Consider the following 20,541-nt stretch of genomic DNA (forward strand, 5'->3'; position numbering starts at 1 on the left):
CTGTCGTTATAACCGAGGTTGACGCTTTCAAGACCTTTTGTGACGAAAAATATAATTGAACTTGAATAAAGTTTTTATTTCTTTACGATAAGAGTGACCAATTTGATCGAGGAGAATACGGAAATTGGGATAATCAATACGAGACATCGCCGATTCTCACCAAACATGTGGCCAATTGTCGATGAAAATAACCAAATACATATTGTTTATAAATAACTCTTGACGAGAAAAAAAATGCAACAGCAAATCTGCTAAAATGTACACTGCTGGCCACCCAAATTGCAACACCAAGAAAGACAAGAGATATCGCAACAATATTTATTTTGTAGATAACATGTTGACCAAGCATCAAATGATTAAATTTATAGACTTCTGCGAAGTGTGGTTCCTGCCAAAATCAGTAGCCAGAGTAGCCGCCATTGTTGGAGATCACTGCTGCCACACGCCTCGGCATTGATTCAAAGAGACTTTGGATGTGTTCTTGGGGTACAGCAGACCAAGCAGCTTCCACGCGTTGCCAAAGTTGATCTGGTGTGGCAGCTGGGGATGTAATCTGGGTCAATCGTTGAGCAACCATGGACCACATGTTTTCTATCGGCGAAAGATCCGGAGAGCGAGCTGGCCAGGGAAGCAATTCAATCTGGCGATTGACGAAGAACCTTTGGACAATGCGTGCCACGTGTGGTCGCGCATTATCCTGTTGAAATATGGCTGTGGGCAAGCCCTGAAGGTAAGGAAGGACAACTGGCTCCAACACCTCGGAGATGTAGCGCTGGCTTTTTAAAGTACCGGCAATGCGTACTAGAGGAGTGCGAGAGTGATATCCAATACCGCCCCATACTATAATACCCGGTGCAGGACCAGTGTGGCAGTGCAGCTGTTCGGCATCCTCTCTCCACGGTGTCTCCAGACTCGAATCCGACCATCGTGGTGTTGCAGACAGAAGCGTGACTCGTCAGTAAAGACAATTTCATTCCATTTTGCCGTCCACATCCTTCTTTCATCGCACCATTGGCGGCGGAGACGTCTGTGGTTCTGCGTCAAGGGTAGACGAAGCAATGGCAGACCATTCTGCTGTAAACGGCGTCGAATGGTACGCGCAGACACTGGATGATGCGGTACAGACTGAATGTGCTGTGCTATGGTTCGTGATGTGGCTGAGCGATCCGTCACTGCCATACGCCTGTCATCACGTGAAGTGGTGCACTGAGGTGGATGCGATCGAACACGTCGGTCCGTCGTACCCTCCTGCATCCAACGATCACATATCCGCATTACAGTTGTTTGGTTTCGTCCAACACGACTACCGATTTCCCTGAAAGATAATCCACAATCTCGGTAGGCCACTATCCTTCCTCTGTCGAACTCGGATACTTGATCAAAAGATGATCGCTGTTTTCTACGAGGCATAATTGATCGTTTTTTTTGAAAAAACCACAAGAAAAACTCAATTGCCGTACTTCAAATCGTCAAAATCTCCAAGCCTTAAATAGCGCTTTGAAGTGGCGCCACAGGCGCGCGTGATGTGCGTCTGCGCTGAAATTCTAATCATTTGCATATCTCACCTCCGCTAATGCATGTTGTACATTTCATATTATTTGCATGCTTCCTTCAGGGTGTTGCATTTACGGTGGCCAGCAGTGTATTTCACGAAATAAAAAAAAAAATGAAAAACTTGGCAAATATGTGAGATGAATATAATCATATTCATCATAACACAATTTATAAATTAGGAAAATTAGCTTCGCTCCAAATTTTAGTAAAGATTGGGAATTAAAACAAGCTCCGTTGAACAAAACAAGGACATTTTTATAAAAATAATTGTCGAGAAGGGCAAAATACGGAAATGTTTCGTATTGTGGTCATGTGTCAATGAGCAAGTCAGAAATGCAATAAATCTTTTTTTACAAGGTTAGGTACAAATAAAACGTAAGACAAACATTCCCTGGATGTGATCAGCTCTAATCTTACGAATTTCTTAAAAAAAAACGTCATTGAAACGGAAACAAAAGGGACGAAAATTTTGTCGTTATATCCAAGGTGGATGCTCTTCATCGACGTTATAAGCAAGATTCATTAACATTGTTCTCTATGAGAATCAGTCTGGACCGCTAATTATTGACGTTATAGCCAAGGTGTCGTTACACCCGAGGTCGTTATAACCGAGTTCAACTGTATCATTTTTTAATAAATACGCTTTTTCTTGGACATGGTATTTATTTTTTAATACCATACATTTGTTAATGCAACGACAAGATTCGAAATTTTATGAAAATACGGGGGGGGGGGGGGGGGGTTTAAGGCTAGGATTAAATTACCAAAGTTTTATAAAACTGAAAATTATTTTATAAAACTGAAGAAACGCAACCAATAAGATCATCAGTTGCATTTGCTCGAATGTAGCTGATATACGTATTGGTTAGATTTTTCAAGTTTTACGAAAGAGCTTTTATCAAACTTTTATAGTGCAATCCCCGCCTAAGATTTCTATTATTTTTTTAAATTGGAATAACAATAAAAGATAAAAATGGTATTCCATAATGCCCGCACTTGCTATGCATATGTATAACGTATGTTAATGTTCAATTCATTTAATGCCATATAACTGAGAAAAGCCTACTGTATAATAGAGGCAGCTTACTTTTTCGACAAGACAATGTGAGAAATGCAGGATGGTGCGAAGACAGCCCTGTGAACCAAAACAAATATTTTTGTTTTTTATTTTCTTTAAAAAAAATGACTGACAATGGATGATAATAATAATAATGATCAACAAAATTAATCGATTCGAAATGCGTTTCAGTACACGAGTCATTGATTAACATACGTCACATTCTGGAGAGAAGCCCTGAAATCGTTTCCCATCTGGTGTATGTAATCCCACTGCGGTTTCGACACTGGAGGTCCAACATTGTCCGCGGTCATCTGTGCTTCGTCAAACAGCCATTGGAATACAAAGACTGGACCTATAATAAAAACCACGTCGTTTGAAATAAATCTACATAATCAGTACTCTTATAGATTTTGGTGCGAAAAATAACTATTGTCAACTTCACCCGTGGGGGGGGGGGGAAGTACCTCGCGAATACTTAGCTATAGTCATCCTCGACGGGTTCGAAAATTTCGCTAGTTATGTTATCCAATCTCTGATTAACGTGACAATGGACGAGGTTTTTTTTAGCGGATTTTGAAATTTTCACCCTCTAGAAATTTCTCGCTATTTTTAACAATAAGCACCCTTGCCGTGTTTGTGTTATTTAAAGTGGTATCTGACCAGTTAACTCACGTGTTGCGGAATTTCTAGTAAAAGAAAATTTCAAAATGTCCTAAAATTCATTGGCTACTGTCACGAGAAAACAGCTGTAGTTTGTAACCTCAACTATTATTGATGCTCTAGACATCATATGCAGTTCACATTTGAACCGTTACTAAACGGTACAGTGCCATCGTGTTCGGGTTGGTTACGAGCATTTAAATCAGATTTTTATCGTTCGCTCCACGTATATACAGGATGCACAGGAAACTCACTTCATCCTGGAGTAATTTCCGAACAGCTGATTCCGCACCTCCAACTGGAAAACGTATCCAAATAACATGTACACCTGAGATGCATCATTCATATTGCAAGGTGTTGTGTAGTTATTGAAAAAGACAAATTAACTTTTCATTTGGTCAGCCAGTCCTAAAAACCTAGCGCCCGAGTGGATCAGTGGTAAGATGCACGTCTACCACTATGAAGGTTGCCGTCAAGTTCCATGGATTCGAATCCAGCCAAAAGAACATCAGAAAAAAGTTCTTTACCTATCGAGCCTTGGGTGACTACCGATAGATAGCTCCATTTCCCAACTCCACTAGTTGGAATTGTCATCTGGCGATATATGACTAGAGTTGGTGATGTAGTCCTAAAAACGCAATTAAAAAAATATTTGAATTCAAAAATCGCTAAAAATAAAGGAAGAAATCGCATAAACCAACGGACAAGCTCATTCTACGCTTCATATGAACGTTTGCAGCGATTTTCTAATTCAAATATCTCAGCGAATATTGATGCACTTAAAAACATGGAATTTTCTTTGTTGGGCTCAGGAGAGACAGAGCAATAACTTTCCAATCACGTTTTTTTAGGAGACCAAATAATAGGTTTTTTTTTTGCATTTTATTAATTTTACGATACCCTGCAATATGAATGACGTATCTAATTTGGATACTTTTCCTAATTGGATGTATGCTTCTAGGATCAACGGTTCACGAGTTATTCGAGAATAAAGAAACTTTCTTATGTGCACCCTGTATATGTGTGCGTGTGTGCATGCATCTGTGCATCTATGCATGTATGTATGTACAGAGCTTCCATAATTAAAAAAATCTATTTTAAAGTAGCCTACAGGCAAAACCAGTCATCAGAAAAGTGTGAAATTTTGTGGAGGGCTTCATGAAGTGATGAGAATTTGTTTAAGGAGGAAAAAATTAGTTGCACACACATATCACCACCGGAGGTGACACGTTTTACTTTTCACTTTGAATACCTGTAGTAAACATGCAAATTTATATGCAAATGTGCAAAGTGAACATTATGACCTCAGCAGCACGTCTGGGGATCGAGCTTCCATTTAGGCTAAGAATGTCAGGATATGCTCTCAGAAACGTTCTGTGTTAAGCCAATTTCAGGGTGTTCCCCCCCCCCCCGTGATGAGAGCCCTAGACATTGGCTATGGCTTTTTTCATTTTTGAATTCTTCGATTAATTTCTTTTTGAAATTTTTATTGTTCATATTTTTTTTGCTTCCCAGTTCACATAATTTTTGTTTTCTGTTTCCACATAAAAAAAATTGATATTTTAACAATATATATATATATATACGTCGATAACATTAGCTTACAGATAAAAGTTAAATAAAAAGAAAAAAGTTAAATTCTCGCAGGTTTCTCACTCTGAAGCGTCTCGTATATTCTGTATCCGAAGTAGCAGCGCCATACATCGCTCTCAGAATACTGCCTCTTACAACGCTCCGGAACTTGTCCGTTCCACAGCCTGGAACAAAATTATAAATATATATGTATATAACCGTGACAAATAAACGAAACATATGTTTTAGTTATGTATCGTTCCGGTTATATGACTGAACCCTTTTTTCTTCTTTGAAAGGAAAAAAAGGTTATTCATGTAACAGAATTTATGTTTTAAACATAATTAGAGAGTTTTTTCCAACACATATTTCTCTCACTATAAAATCATCTACATGTTGCCCGAATTGATATCATTGTTAAATGAAAGACATTTTGTTAGTATAGTTGCACATGTGAGATCAGTTCTATTGGTCAGTGCCATAAACGTGGTCGAACAAAAATTTACGCTAAAACATGGTTGCTTTCAGACGCATCTCACGGAATAGAAATACAAGATGCAAAATTACTTTACTCCTTTTTTGATGGCTTCCACCGGTGCGCAAGTTTGTGGCTCAGTGCATTCCAAGGGCTTATAAGGCTCGTTGTCCAAGAACCAACCCGAGTCCGAAAGACCACGGACTTGTGTTTTACATCTCATCGACTTCAACATGTCTGCAACTCTGTCCAAGTTGATTAGAACACCTGTACCACCAGCACTACAAGATAAAGTCACAAATTAACTACTGCGCAGCCTATTAAACTTTTGATAATAAGTTCACTATGATGCATATGAGGTGATTTCAGCAATATTTATTTATTGAACTTTCCGAAATACAGCTCCTGATAGTTGGCTTTTTTACGAAAACTCTCACTTCACGGTAAAACCAACATTATCATAGGAGAAAAATTTAACTTCAGGCATGAATACATAAAGAAGAAGCAATAAGGTTTTAATAAAAAAAAAAATTGATATATATATATAGGAAATGTTTCAGTCATAAATTTAAGTGAAATCATATGTTTCATTGGAAGTGATGATTAATGCAATGCACGACGTGGATTTATCACGCTTCCGGCTAAAAAATTACATATTTTGGTTATATTGAAATCTACATATTTAATGTACATAAATACTATATTCATTAAAATGATGTTGTATACCTGCTTCCAGCCAAGAGCAAAAAATCAGCCGTGAATAAGCCCTTAGTTAAAAGATCTCTGACTACCTCCAACACAATCAAAGAGCCAAGAAACGAAAATTCCCCTGTAGAAATTTTTAGACAGAATTAGAAACATTTGGTTGTAACACACGCACACACACACTCTTTCTCAACATATAAACTCAAATCAAGAAAAAAATAAATCGCAGAATGATAAGGGTTGTTTTCTTCTCTGTCATCAGGTATAGAACTGGGTTTATTCAGTGGGTGTCCAACATTTTTGGTTTTCTGAGCCGCATTAGAAGAGTTTTTTGATTTATTTATTTAGTTTATTTTCTGAGACGTTTTGGGCTGCATTGGGGGAGGGGGGGGGGAAGACCGTTTTGGGCCGAAATCGAAATGCAAATGATAGGTGATGAAAACATTTCGAAACCTAATTTACTACGTGTTTTGAGTGCTTAAAAAAAAATTAGCAAATCTCTTTCCTTTTCTTCCTTTTTTTCGGTGGCAAAGTATACTACTACTACTACTACTAAACCACACATGCATTTCGTCCATATTCCTCTGCGGAACTTCTAACGAATTGGTACATGCGGGAATGTGTGTGTACGTGTAGTGAAACCTGACATGAAGTTTGTTTCTGCGTAATGCTTGTTATGTGTCGTGCTGCCATCTGCCACCTTTTTTTCTAACTGTGAGTGAAGTGTAATGATTGAATAATTTATCGTTGTAGGCGTGTTGCTCTCTGTGGCGAGACTTTTTAATGGGGAGATCGGCTCGCATGGCAAAGTTACTGGAAATCTTCCCGAGAAACAGTTTTTATAAAATTAGAACAATATTTATATTTATGTAAGTTTGAATTTCCTGTTGGGCCTTTTTGATATCTGATCTGCGGGGTGACACTGAATCGACCTTTGGGGGAATGGGGCACAAAAAATTTCTTACACAGAAATTTTGAGATGCCAACCTTCAAAAAGCATTTAAATTAGCATAAATTAATGAAAATAGCACATAAAAGGTATTTTTATTCGACATTTTAATTTTTTTTACAAAAATAAAAAAAAATTAAATTTTCTATTGGTTTTAGGGGGTGGGCATGAGCCCCCCATGCCCCTCGTGCCCCTGCGTACGTCTCTCATCTGGGCCATATGGAGTTCAGGTTGGACACCCCTGCACCCTTCCCCTTGGTGGACTTCACGGCTGTGCGTTCGTGTAATTATCGTCATAATTTCCCTCACAGAGAAACAGGGTTTCTGTAAAGTGAACAGCGGTGTTAGTCGAAATGGTTTGTATATGGTTTCTCAACTTTACTCAACAAGGAGAGAGTCGCGTCAATAAAGTTCCAAATTACACCGACCAAATTTATTGATTTCTAATTCAGAAGATACTCGCAGATTTTGTAGCAATAACTGGATACATATTGATGCATATCACGCATCAAATAAGACTCACGTGATTATATATTCTTAGGAAAAACCACCAAAAACATTACATTATTAAAATGGCGGTAAATTGCCAGGTGATGATGAACCGCCATTACGGAAGAAAAAAAAACACACACTATCGTTCTAAAAAAATCACTCTATGAATTACCTTTTTCTTTCTGAAAGTAGGCGCCGCTCCACGAATCACTGGAACAGTAAGGAATGAAGCTGAAAATTAAAAAATAATTTGAGAATAAATTACCAATCTATTATGAATTTGCATTCGTCATACAGACTGGCACGAACTCTAAAAAACTTAAAAATTTCTCAGTCATAAATTAATCTTTTCCTTTTATCATGCAGTATTTCGAAGGTTCTTATTACAGTTTCTCTTACAGTGCAGTTAAGAACTCCGTACAACGTGGATCACTTGCAAGTTCCTGATAGCATAATTGGTATGTTTATCGTATTTAACTCTTTATTTATTTAGTTTGTTTCAGTTGACTACACGTGGGTCATTCTTGAGCTGTGTGTATATTTATGTTTAAAAACTTAACTCCGCAGCCCGACGAAACTAAAACTTACATCATTCCACTAACTATTTGATTATTAGAGATGTTTTCTTTCTCCATTTCCTTATAATTCAAGTAAAAAACCCTTTTATAAATTTGTCATTAAATGACATTCAACAAGTTTCATCATATTACGCGTATGCATTAATTAGATTAAATAAATTAGATTTTCTTCGATGTAGTGGTAGACTCTGTTGACCATATTTTAAAAACTATCCAAGTTTACGGGAACAGAGTTCCATGTTCTATATAAGGTATCTCTAATATACAGTGTCTCATGAGTTCGTAAATAGTTAAAAATTTATGCCCTCTGATGGCGAACTAGTGAACTTTTTCATGTTGCCTCAAAAATTAAGCAAGTTTTGAATGAAATCTCAAGTCGATAATAGACTCTGATTTAGTGAACAAAATACAAGGTGTATAAAAAGAAGTAAATGTTCTCACACACTGAATGTAAAAATTCAAATATTTTCGACATTCTGTTGTCATAATTTAATTTTAAACACAATCTCATGATACTTAATTTATCCAGTGCGATTAATTTTCTACAGTTCAGAGACATGTTCATTCAATCACAATGGATTTTAACTGATTTTAACTATTATTATGTTTTAATATGAGTATTTGGAAGTTGAAAAAAAAAGCATGAACAGCGCCAGATATTGTATTTGAAACTTTTTTTTTTTACAAACAAAGCACCGGTATCGAGATTTGATAGTATCCTCCAATTATTTTGAGAGGCTTAATCAATAAATGCCATTCAACTGTAGCAGATCATAATTGAAGGATGTTAACCCGTCAAACGGCACAGCAGAAATCACTGAACCCCCTCGAAAAACGCCATATATTTTTTTAATAAAGCAGGCGTTCTTTCGATTTTTAGTAGGTGCAAATTAAGATGAAGAGGATGAATTGTTCCATTAAGAAATCAACTTTGTCAATGTAGTGGGCTTGTCACGTCCTCCAAAGTAAGAGATTTCTAAGGAGGGGACATCTGATCTTGTCAATGCCGCTTGAAGTGTTAAATCGCATATATAAAAAAAAGAACGGTGAAAAAAAACTAAAAATAGTCGTGATACTCACACTTGGTTTGCATCGTGCCAATAGGGATTTTCTTCTGGATCAGAAGACAAAATTCCACCAACTAAAATACGAATCGCGAAATATTAGCGTAAAGAGTACGTTACAACACATTTATATGAAAATGGAGGAAAAGAGCAAGGAACTGCGTAGACTAGTGGTTCCCAAAGTATGCGTCCGAGGGATGCAGTGGTAAAATGCTCGTCTACCACCATGAGCGTAACCGTCGAAGTCCATGGGTTCGAATCCGGGGAAGAACATCAGAAACAAGTTCGTTACCTACCGAACCTGCGTGACCACAATTTATGGTACCTTCATTTCCCACCCAACTCCACTGGTTGGAAATTACCGTATGGCGGTATACGACCGGAGTTGGTGTGTTACGACCGACGGTAAAGTTGTGGTACCCGAATTGGGGGTGCCTAGACCTGCAGGGCCCAAGTGTAGAATTAAAAAAATTAATGCCAAGTTGAAAGAAAATGAATTACTTTTGAAGAAGAGTTTTAATTGAATTAATGCGCAAAAACACCGCTACAACGTTGGTAGACTTCAACAGTAATATTGTTCTGACCTGAAAAAAACTGCAACTGTGGCTACAGCTCTCAATAGGGGTATGAAATGCTGTTTTAGTTCTTTTACTGCCCAGCAGATTGCATTGCTGTCGCATCACATGTACTAGCGCTGGATAAAATGTCCTCTTTTGTTCGAGAACATTCTCATTTGATAGATGGCTGTAGTTTCTGCTGCTATAAATGGGGGGGGGGGGGTCCGTGGCAGACACAAATATTTCCGGGGTCAACGACTAGAAGTATTTGGGAACCGCTGGGGGTATAGATAATATTCTATCATGATATGATCACTCTGTATCTGATATCAGAAATGAATACCGTACACTCTTTAGTGTGTAGGTTCCGTTCTGACGAATGAAGAAAATGAGTTTCCTAATACTGTTTTAAACCCTATTTATTGAAATGTCAACTACTCAGGCATCGAGAGATTAGAACTGGCTGAAACAAAAACTACTACGTGATGAAGGATTTCTAACGCGAAAAAAAAAAAAAAAAAATTATCAGTAGAAAAACTCCATTATCTCCTCTCCTGGAAATAATACATTACGTATTCGTTAAAGCAAGTGTGATATGAATTTTTCTGAATCCTTCATCAGTTTTCCACTTCCACAAAAAGGGAAGCTAACACTAATTAATCAATCTAACAAAACCGTACACACTTCTTTGATCCGCGGTGGCGTATAATCCACATATACAAATTTCATTAGGGATGGAAACGTGGTTGTTGGTCATGCTTTTGTTGAAAAAATGTAGACTATTCTGATCGCATCTACATGACATCAGTAAAAATCTTCAAGAAATTATTTTCCAATAGTTAATTTTTTTTTTTAAATATTTATTCCATATCAACATCTCAGAAAAAGAAGCTGCTGATAATACTCGATGGTAAGATTATATTCCACATCAACGAATTCAATTTTTTTTAATCACATAATCCCCGAATTATACGCCGGAAAACACGATAATATCTTTCGATATTTATTTTACTTCGCATTGAGTACCAGGGTTTTTGTCTAAGAGGGAAATATTATTGTAGGACTATTACACACACACACGAATAATCGAGATGGTAGAGGAAAAATCAAAACTAAAATTTTTATTTTTGAGGAAGAAAAAGGAATACACATATAATTAATGGAAAATATTCCCTTACTGTCTTACCACTCCTTGTTTCGGGCCACAAACTCGACGACATCAAGTGCCGCATCCGATTCCAGCGGTAGTTGCAGCTTCTCTCGTCGAAACAGTGCCATCCTCCTGCAATCAGAGACATTTCATTCTGATAAGTTTGCGGAAGATCATTCAGAATCAAGGAGAAAAAGTGAATTTTTTTAAGGCAACAACTGGATCAAATTATTTTCTTGGAAATTCTATCACGATGAAATGTTATCAACATTTGAATATATTTTTTTATGTACCTTCCAAAAATATGATCCACCTTTTGCTCCCATGAGATTCTCGAATGTAATACCTATATCGAGAAGTAAAAGAAAAAATCTAATTAAAAAGAGAAATAGACTATAGTTATAAAGAAAACGGAACAAATATTAAAATGATTAAAAACAGCCAACAGGTGGCGCTGCCGTACACAAGTCAAAGAAAAGATACACAAATAACGAACAGAATCGTTTATTACAGCAGTATGTGTTCCACATGACCACCACCACAGGGGATAACACATTGCAGGGGAGTCACAAATCCAGCAACGGCAGAGTGCAGCAGGTCCAGATGACCGTTACAATGGCACCACTCGGTGGATCTCATCTTTCAGTTCCGACAGATTGGATGGACTGGATCGATACACTTTTCTTTGACTTGTACACCTATTCACTCACCTCACTTTGCCATCTATCGGCTGTTTTTGATTTGTTTTTCTTCCTTGTCTTTAAAAAATTCCCGGACCTATGGAGCCCCTTATGGGGTAACCCTTAAACGGTTAACTAAGGGTTAACCGTTTAAGGGTTACCCTTAACGGTTTTTATTTCGGTTATTTTTCCGGTTTTTATGCATTTTTAAAGTTTCTGCGGACTTTTTGCCCACCCTGTATTTAATTATTGAATGAGAAGATTTAGAAATAAACTAGACGTTCATATTGTGTCATGGAAACCGACGCATACATAATACTTGTATAAATGAAGAATGAATCAAATAAAATGTATAAATTATTTTCTGTCAAAAAATGCAATTTTTTTGACTGTCTCTCCTTTTTTTGTCCTTTTGTGAGAAAGGCATTCAATTTTTGCAAGCAGACAAATGAATCTGCTGAATTCTATTGCTAAATGTTAAATTCTGTTGCTAAATGTTAAATTACATTGCTAAATTATGTTGCTAAATTACATTGCTAAATTACATTTCTAAATTACATTGCTTAATTACATTGCTTAATTATGTTGCTTAATTACATTGCTAAATTACGTTGCTTAATTACATTGCTAAATTACGTTGCTTAATTACATTGCTAAATTATGTTGCTTAATTACATTGCTAAATTATGTTGCTTAATTACATTGCTAAATTATGTTGCTTAATTACATTGCTAAATTATGTTGCTTATAATTACATTGCTAAATTCTATTTCTAAAATTTCTCTCATTCCCGAAAACAGACTTACAGGAAGAAAATTTCGAGCTAAGGGAAAATTTTAACACTAAAATACGAAAAAAGTTCTGGGGCTGAGTGAAAACTTCAACATAAATGAATATTCGAGGTACCGGAGTTCAACTTATCGTGAATTGACTGTATTTAAAAAAATTATTTGCAAAAAAAAAAAAATTGAAAATTAAAAAAAAAGAAAGATTTGCTGACATTTTCATGTTTTTAATGTATTTTTTGAGTATCAAAAATGCAGAAACATCTTGAAAATTCCAAGAAATTAATGGTCGTGGCAATAAAAAAGAGAGTAAACGAACTGCATATGCACATACGACGCATATGCATAATAGACAGGGATAAACACGTTTGGAAAGTAATAAAATAGCATAAAGTTACGCGCTTAGTTAATTGATTATATACCAAACGGGTCATCTCGGGAAGCATTTTGAAATCTTTTTCTTCTTTTCTTCCATTTGTTGATGAGTGGAAGCGTTGAAAAAGCGCCGTTTAATTTCGAATCTTCGTCAGGTCGGCAACCGAAATATCCGGGTTATTGTAAACATCGATTATATCACAGAGCAACCGAATCAACGTTATCCTTTCTTTTCTTATTTAAAGCCCGAATCTCGTCAAAGAAGAAAGAATACATAAGAAATACTGGCTACAATTACTCGGCTTCATTATGTTTTGATAGCAGAATTACAGCTCTTTGCGTCGTTGCGGCAGTAACGGAAGAATCAAAGAAGCCGACACTGTCATCAAACGGATAAAGGCCTCATTAAGATTGTAGTAAAAACCTTCGAAATCATCAACATTTTTGGCGTGTAATCGCTTGTTTCTTCTCCGTTTTAAAGGGTTCTTCCACTTTCACAAGTGATGTCGCATCAGAAGCCTTGAAGATTCGTCCTTGGCAAAGAAGAGTGCTTGCTGCGTACGAGGTAAATAAATAGATAAATAAAATGAAACGGGAGACATTCGGGTAAGCTCGCACGCATACTGTCACTTTAAAAGAGATAAGATTTTCATTTCTAACTTGGATTTATTTAGCGATAATATACAAAAAAACCTCGCTATAAAGATACTCGATATAACGATAAATCTCTCCATAACGATATTTAAAAAACAATAAATTTTTTTTTGTTTTCAATTTTAATGTTGTTTTCATGGCCATGAGCAAGTCCAGAAAACATATTAGAAATTTCATTTTTTAATGAATTTTTTTGAATGATATCTCCGAAATCAGAACAGGAAATCTAAAGAAAAAAATCCGAAAAATCAATCCAGTTCTTAATTCGGCCGGTAAAAGGTAACATCGGTATTTTGCGCTATGTACCGTCCGAAAGTGTAATACGAAGCAGTTTTTTGGCCTTGAATAAACATGTATAAATGCATTTTATAGTGGTACCAACAACTCATTAACTAATTCAGAAGAGATGCCATAACAGCCCACATTTAGGGATGATAACATGCTGCCTCTCGATATAACAATAACCTCTCTACAAAAAACTTTTTTTTTTGGTCCATTGTTTCGCAGAGTATCGTTATATCGAGGTTTCACTGTTAATAGCAAACGTTTAGTTGATAATTGATGATCAATTGGTAATTGTTGATAATGATGATTGATTTTCGGATCGAGCTTATTATTGTTTCTTCTGATGATGATCATCATAAACCTTATCGTCTATTAACCCGTTTATGTCCGGACCTTAATAGTACGTTTAGAATTCCATTTCGATTTACTGGAATATTTTGTTGAAATTGCACCAATTAAGAATATTTCAAGAGTTTTTTAAATACATCAATAGGAAGTATGACACTGCACGGCAAGTGTCCTCAATCGAGACAACAACCGGAATCACCTAGATCTCGAGAAGTCTGGATTTGAGAGGTCCTGCAGTGTATATATTTATTGTTTATTATTATTTAGGATTATTTTGTGTTTCTGTAATGAATTAAATTCTGTGCGAAGTTTCGTTATATTCGTTGTGAATTTGTTTATGCCGGACCTCAGGATAGTAAGTAACTTTTAGTAACCCGGAATCACTTTCCTGATATACCTCTCTTTTTCTTTCAGAAGGATTTTGAGCGATTTCATATGAAATGAATGATTAAGCTGAGAGAAAATGCATTAAAAAAGAAAAAAAAAAAGACTCTTAATACCAATCTGAACAGTCTTGAAATTCTAGGAAATTATCTTTTCCTTCTGCATGTGTGTGAGGGAGAAATGAGATGACTATAATCACATATTGCACACCACTTACATACTTTTTTTCACTATGTCTCATGAACCCGAATGCATAGTGTATATATTGTAAAATAAAAATATGTTCAGTTTTTCATCATCCTTTAAATTCTCCTTCATCCAATTGTGTTGTTTATCTCGGCCTTCGATCAGTTTTTGTCTTTTTTACAGTGCATCTTGGTGTTTTATGAAAATTACTTTGAAATTATGGACGATAAGTAAACGATTTTTTTTAAAAACCTATGGAGATCCGTGTTTCGACTAACGAAGATTTCGGCTTGCGATTCCGGAACGAATTATGTTCGTTAGCTGAGGTACCACCGTATGGGCATAATTCCATGCATGGGAAAGTGGGCGTTTCGAGAGCCCCAAAATTTTGGAGGCCCAGAATTTGACCCTTTAATGATGAACTTTTATTTTAAAACATTTCAAAATTTATTATTTTCACATTATTTTGTTTCTACAATGGCAAAATTTAGCATTTTTTTTCCTGTCGTTTATTTTTCAACTTATGATTCAGACCTGTTTTACCCAAAGGAAAATTCGAGTACAATACCCGTTGTCAATGGAAGAAAACAAATACCAATGATTCATGTTTTTTCAAAATTAATCCCCTTTTTTTCGCACTAGGGCAATTTTTCTAGGTAGATTGTATTTACACGATGAATCGAAAAGTTAGTAACAACGTAGCTGAGACTATTCAAGCACTTTATTCCAAATCATGGATTGCTTTTGCCTAGGGCCACCATCGAGTGAAAGTCCAGAACTAAGTTCAGTAACTGCGTGATTTCTGATCATTGATAAGCGGCAAAAGTTATAAACATAACGATGCAAAGTAAGGTTAAATGATGATTCTAATATTTTATTCGAAACCTTATACACTGTAATTTTTCCCCCACAACATGCAGAATATTAGTGATCGCCAAATATCGCATAAAATTTTTCTTCTTCGACTGATACATATTAAAGTGTCAACGGGTAACCCTACCAATTCGAGAAACCTGTTCTACCGATCGGCAAGGTTACATGCAGTTCGGGGGTTGGCAGCGTATCCTATACGTACTCAAGAAGAATTACTGTATTGAAAAAATAAATAAATAAATAAAAAATAAATAGAAAGCGATTTTTCTCTCTCGGCTCTTCTTTTCCGATATTTTCCGCTGTTTTTTACACTTTTTTCTATAATGCTTTATTTTCTTCTTTTACTTCTACACACAAGAGGGTTTCGATATTTTTTTATTCCTCCTCCTTCTCAAAGGCAATATCCATTTAATGTGAGCGTAACATGGAGTAGGCACATGCCGCCTGACATCACTTGTTCTTTGATCTTTTGCCGACTAACACATCGTAGTCGAAGAGAACCACCATCATCATCATCATCTTCTTCTTCTTCCTCCTCCTCCTCCATGATGCAAAAAGAAAAGAACGATGGCGATGATGATGATTCCGATATCTTTCGTTGCATAAAGGAAAAAAAAAATGGTTGAAGGGAGATAAAGAGAGTGAGTATGATGAGGCAGTTGAGAACGAGTTTCGTGTTGGAGGAAGTGAACCAACCAACTCATAATACACAAACAACCATGTCGGAGGGAGGACGTGCTCTAAATTGTACGGAAAGTAAATCTTCAGGTCGCTTTATGGCATTGTTGTTGTCGGTGAGAGATGGTTGTTCGCGTCAAGTTCCTTCGTAACTTATTATTGCAAAGAACACCGAGACTTCATCTCCCTCTTTCAATTCAATCGCTTCCGAACATCGGTGAGCTCAGGGCACAACTACTAACTACTTAATCGTACATGCATCTCGTACACATTCCTCAACGGCAGTGCTCCTCAACCTTTCTGAACTCAAAGACCAGTAAAATGTCTGAAAAAATTCTACGGACCACTTGTGTCCCGTATTACGAGACATTTCTGTGATTTTGGTTGTTCCGTTCTTTTTTTTATACATTTGTCCCGTTTTTTTTAACGATGTTTATTTGAATTTGCAATATTTACTAAAATCGTGAATATACAGCGTTTTCCTGTTATAGTATATAAATTATATTATGATAATTAGGGCAAAAGTACAGATATTCATCTCACATGGTCAGGTTAAACGTTTTTTACCACAATTTTTCAGCAGTTTTAATAATAATTGGTGATTTCCTACCTACTTCCAGCAACGTTTTTGATGACAACTGGTTATGTCCCGTGTTTTACCCTATTTAAGGTCACTGTTTACAGTATTTTTTTTTTCAATGAAATATGGTTATGTGATCATTTGAACATTTTTATGGTGAAATCTTTTTTCTCACTTTATTTTTTCATTTTTGTTTGCTGCGATTTGTAACAGACCTTCATTCCTCCCCCCCCCCCCCCCTCCGTTCAGCAATTTCAGAATTAATTAACAAATTACATTTAAAGAAAGGCAATATTGCACATTTTTTTTAGAAAAATTTAGTGATATCCCGTATTTATGACCGCTATTTCCCGCAATGATGTATGGTGAAAATAAGTATGAAGGGTATACTTTTTATTTGAACCCATATGGGGATATCACTAATATCAATTACAACAATAGAATAATTTTACATCTAGTGAGAATGAAATTATCGAGTTTGCCTGCGGATCACGTCCTGTCCGCGGACCATAGTTTGAGAAACGCTATTATACGGAATTTCCTACGAATTAGTACATGCCGGAATGTGTGTTCAGAGTGTATATGTGGCCCTAACGTATTTATGTTGCCAAAATTGTGCTTGTTCCGTATTCTTCCTGGTTCTGCCATCTGTCTCCCATTTTTTTATTTTGAAGAAAATATGGTAAATGCTTGAATTTTTTATGTTATGAAAATATCGCGTTGTAGGTCTGCTTGTTCTCAGTCACGCCTGGAAGTTGGAAAACCGCAAAAAAAAAAAAAACACCAACCTCAGCTGACCACTACTCTACGGCAACCGGGTTCGAACCTGGATCCTCACAATGAAAATCCAGCACGATGCCCACACGACCGCACAGCGGAAGGGCTGTACCCGCAGTAAGGGTTGTTTCCATCCCTTTGAAGTCACGCTTGTCGCTTTGGGGCTCAGTGAGCATGGTCTCGGAGCTGCTGCATGACGTCACTGCTTTCATGCTTTTAACGAGCTGTATTCACGTGGCTCTTATTTTATATTTTAGTTGCATATTTCTCACTGTTTTAAGTGAGTAAGTGAGTGAATTCTCGTTCATGGTGCTGTTTTAGTGCCAGTGAAGTGCGCGTATATAGTATTTTGGTGATTAATTTTATTTGACTTTCTGGCTCTTGAGAAGAAAGGGAACCCCCACCCATGGCCCCCACATCCTGTAGCGGGGCCCCTAGGCTGGAATCTTTTGCGGGCCTCTCGGTCAGACTTTTAACGGGCCCCTTCTGTAGTTAATTTATAGCATGAAAAAGCAAAAAAAATGATGATAATCGTCCCGGGCCCCAGGGCTAGAGCCCTGTCAGCCCCCACCTCTGAATCCACGCCTGTTTCTGGCCCTCAAACGATTCCCATATCACACATCTAGATGAAGTCAAGGCTTCTAGAGGTCACGCCTTATTCAAATGAAACAAAAAAACTAGAAATTATCAGAAGCTTCAAAAGATAATTGAAATTATCTGCCTCAAGTTGGCTTTAGATCAATCGAATAAAATTTAACTAACGTTCGTGTTTCAACTGAAATGGATCCGAGAAAAGTGTTCTTAGTGGAAGATATGCCTCATAAGAAAAATGACGAAATTTCTTAATTTAGATTTTTTAAATGATTGAAAGAAGCAAACTAAAAAATGAATATACGGATATTAATGACAATAATCGAAAAGATAATTTTAGAAATATTTCAGTGAAATGAAAGTACAGAGCGCGTGGTTTTAAATTACCGTAATTAACAAGGTATCACAATGGGCTTGATCGTTTCAGTCAGAGCAGTGACGTCGTGCTGGTACCGATAGGTCAGCTGGTCACCTGATGATCACCGGAGATCTGCTATAGTTAGTGTTGCTCTAGCACGTATGTGACAGCCAGTACTATAATACAGGGTGTTTCAAAAAGAACCTTCCGATTAAAAAAAAATCATAACTATTCAGCTTTTAATCCGTTTTGATGGAATAACGTATAGGTATAAAGAGGGAAATCTCGAGTTTTACGCAGTCACCGACAGGTAGCGCTAAAGCCGGGTTTTCCTAGGAGTGGAACTTTTGCGCCGTGTGCAGTGTGAAAACGCTGTAGAAACCTGCTCCTACGAAAACCTGGCTTAACGCTCTTTCTTCGGCCGACACTTCAGTGGCGACTGCGCAACAGAAATCGTTTTGTGTTCTAAGCTTCGCGAAGTGTGAGTCCGTAACAACTGTTCATCGTGCTTTTCATCGATAATACCCTGGTGTTGAACTTCCTACCGCTCAAGAACATTAGGCGATGGTATAAACAATTCAGAGACACAGATTGTCCGTGTAAAGGGAAATCCTCTGGCCGTCCCCGCATGTCAGACGAAAATGTGGAGCACATCCGACAGAGTTTCGCACGAGTGTAGTCCACAGAAATCCACTTTCAATGGATGCAAACTTGCTCGCAAAGGACGACTACCGTATAGACATCCCAAGGTGGACATATTGAGCACCTTTAATTTGGTTTGTAAAAAAACTTTGACTAGTGATATAAAATTAATCAATATATTTCGTAATATATGCACTTCAAATCGGGCGATTCTTTTTGAAACACCCCGTATATATTATTTGACTCTTTGCCTTTTTTTTTTCTCCTTCTTTGGTGAGAAAAAAGTCTACATTTTTAAGCGGCACATTTACAAATCGCTTAAATGACCCATGGCACAATTCCAGAGCATTTACGTTTCCCGTAGCACATTTTCAGATCACAGAAGTAGGTCTCAAAGATCTCTTTCACATTCAAAGATCGCTTAAGTAACCCGCGACACAGCTCCAGAACACTTAAACGATCCGTGGCACATTTAGAGGTCCCTTGAGTGACATGTAGCATAGTTTTAGGGCACTTAAGCGGCCCCTAATGCGGTCTATATCACTCAAGTTACCCGCGGAACATTCCCAGATTACTTAAGTGATCCGTGGCATAACTACGGATCACTTCAGTGATGCGTTGCACAGTTCCAGAGCACTTAAGTGGCCCGGACACGTTTCCAGATCATTTGAAGGATCCGAGAAACATGTAGGGATCACTAAAGTGGTTCTGTAGGGGACTTACCAATAAGTAGAATGTTAGTTCAGGTGCCCAATAAGTATCGAAAGGTGGTTTTTTTTCGTTTTTGGCTCACCGAATAAGATGCCATTAAGAATATTTCATATCTTCATAAAGGGTGGTTGATGACGTAAGCATCATCCAAACCCCAGCCCCTTGTCATCAAAAGTCAGCAAATCGGAAACCACCCCCTCCCCCCATCGACGCTGATGCAATACTTGAATGACCCCAAACTAACGAACAATGCTTCTTTCCCTCATTTATTATGTTCTTTCCCAGCTCTTCTCCAATTTTGGAATTCAAATATCTCAGTGAATATTGCTGTTAAAAAGATAGAAAAATTTTGTTGAAATCAGAAGAGACAGGGCAACAACTAACTAATTGGAAGTTAGAGGACGGGGGCCCGTATAAAAGTTTATGTTTTTTATTTTGTGGATGCATTTTTCACTCTCAAAACTGTTACAGGGTGATTTTTTTAACACATTTTCAACATTTTTTTAAATTGGAACCATACCTCTACGACGAACGGTTGATGAGATAAAGGCCGTATTAGGACTTACAAGACACTCTGTATATTTTCTCCATTATCGAAACCACTTCCTTGTATGACACATTCCTTGAAAGGTAAGGAGGGTTAAAAAAAAAAACTAACCGGCGCCAGTCTAAGAGATCGCATTCCTCAGATCCAATATTCGATTTCCAACTCCACATACGTCATTAATTACTTATCAAAAAAATAATAAATAATAATAATAATGATTTTGCCGCCGCTAATCATAAACTACATTATCATCGCAACGCGGCATGTTAAC

At 37.0% G+C, this 20,541-nt stretch overlaps 1 protein-coding gene across 2 annotated transcripts in view; it reads right to left on the bottom strand.

Annotated features, from left to right (window-relative positions):
• The window catches only part of Notum (palmitoleoyl-protein carboxylesterase notum), a 60,824-nt gene that overhangs the window by 12,000 nt on the left and 28,283 nt on the right, over positions 1-20,541 (bottom strand). For both annotated transcript variants that reach the window (XM_089244497.1, XM_089244495.1), the window contains exons 3-11: positions 11,110-11,162; positions 10,853-10,948; positions 9,126-9,186; positions 7,640-7,698; positions 6,048-6,150; positions 5,414-5,602; positions 4,931-5,031; positions 2,828-2,966; positions 2,642-2,689 (exon numbers count right to left, since the gene is read on the bottom strand). In XM_089244497.1, coding sequence (XP_089100623.1) covers positions 2,642-2,689; positions 2,828-2,966; positions 4,931-5,031; positions 5,414-5,602; positions 6,048-6,150; positions 7,640-7,698; positions 9,126-9,186; positions 10,853-10,948; positions 11,110-11,162 — 849 coding nt within the window. The remainder of the gene's footprint in view (positions 1-2,641; positions 2,690-2,827; positions 2,967-4,930; positions 5,032-5,413; positions 5,603-6,047; positions 6,151-7,639; positions 7,699-9,125; positions 9,187-10,852; positions 10,949-11,109; positions 11,163-20,541) is intronic.

This window comes from Pholcus phalangioides, unplaced genomic scaffold (assembly GCF_987345545.1).
Source record: "Pholcus phalangioides strain wild (caught in Gottingen) unplaced genomic scaffold, Ppha-v1.0 ptg000015l_1, whole genome shotgun sequence".
Classification (NCBI taxonomy): domain Eukaryota; kingdom Metazoa; phylum Arthropoda; class Arachnida; order Araneae; family Pholcidae; genus Pholcus; species Pholcus phalangioides.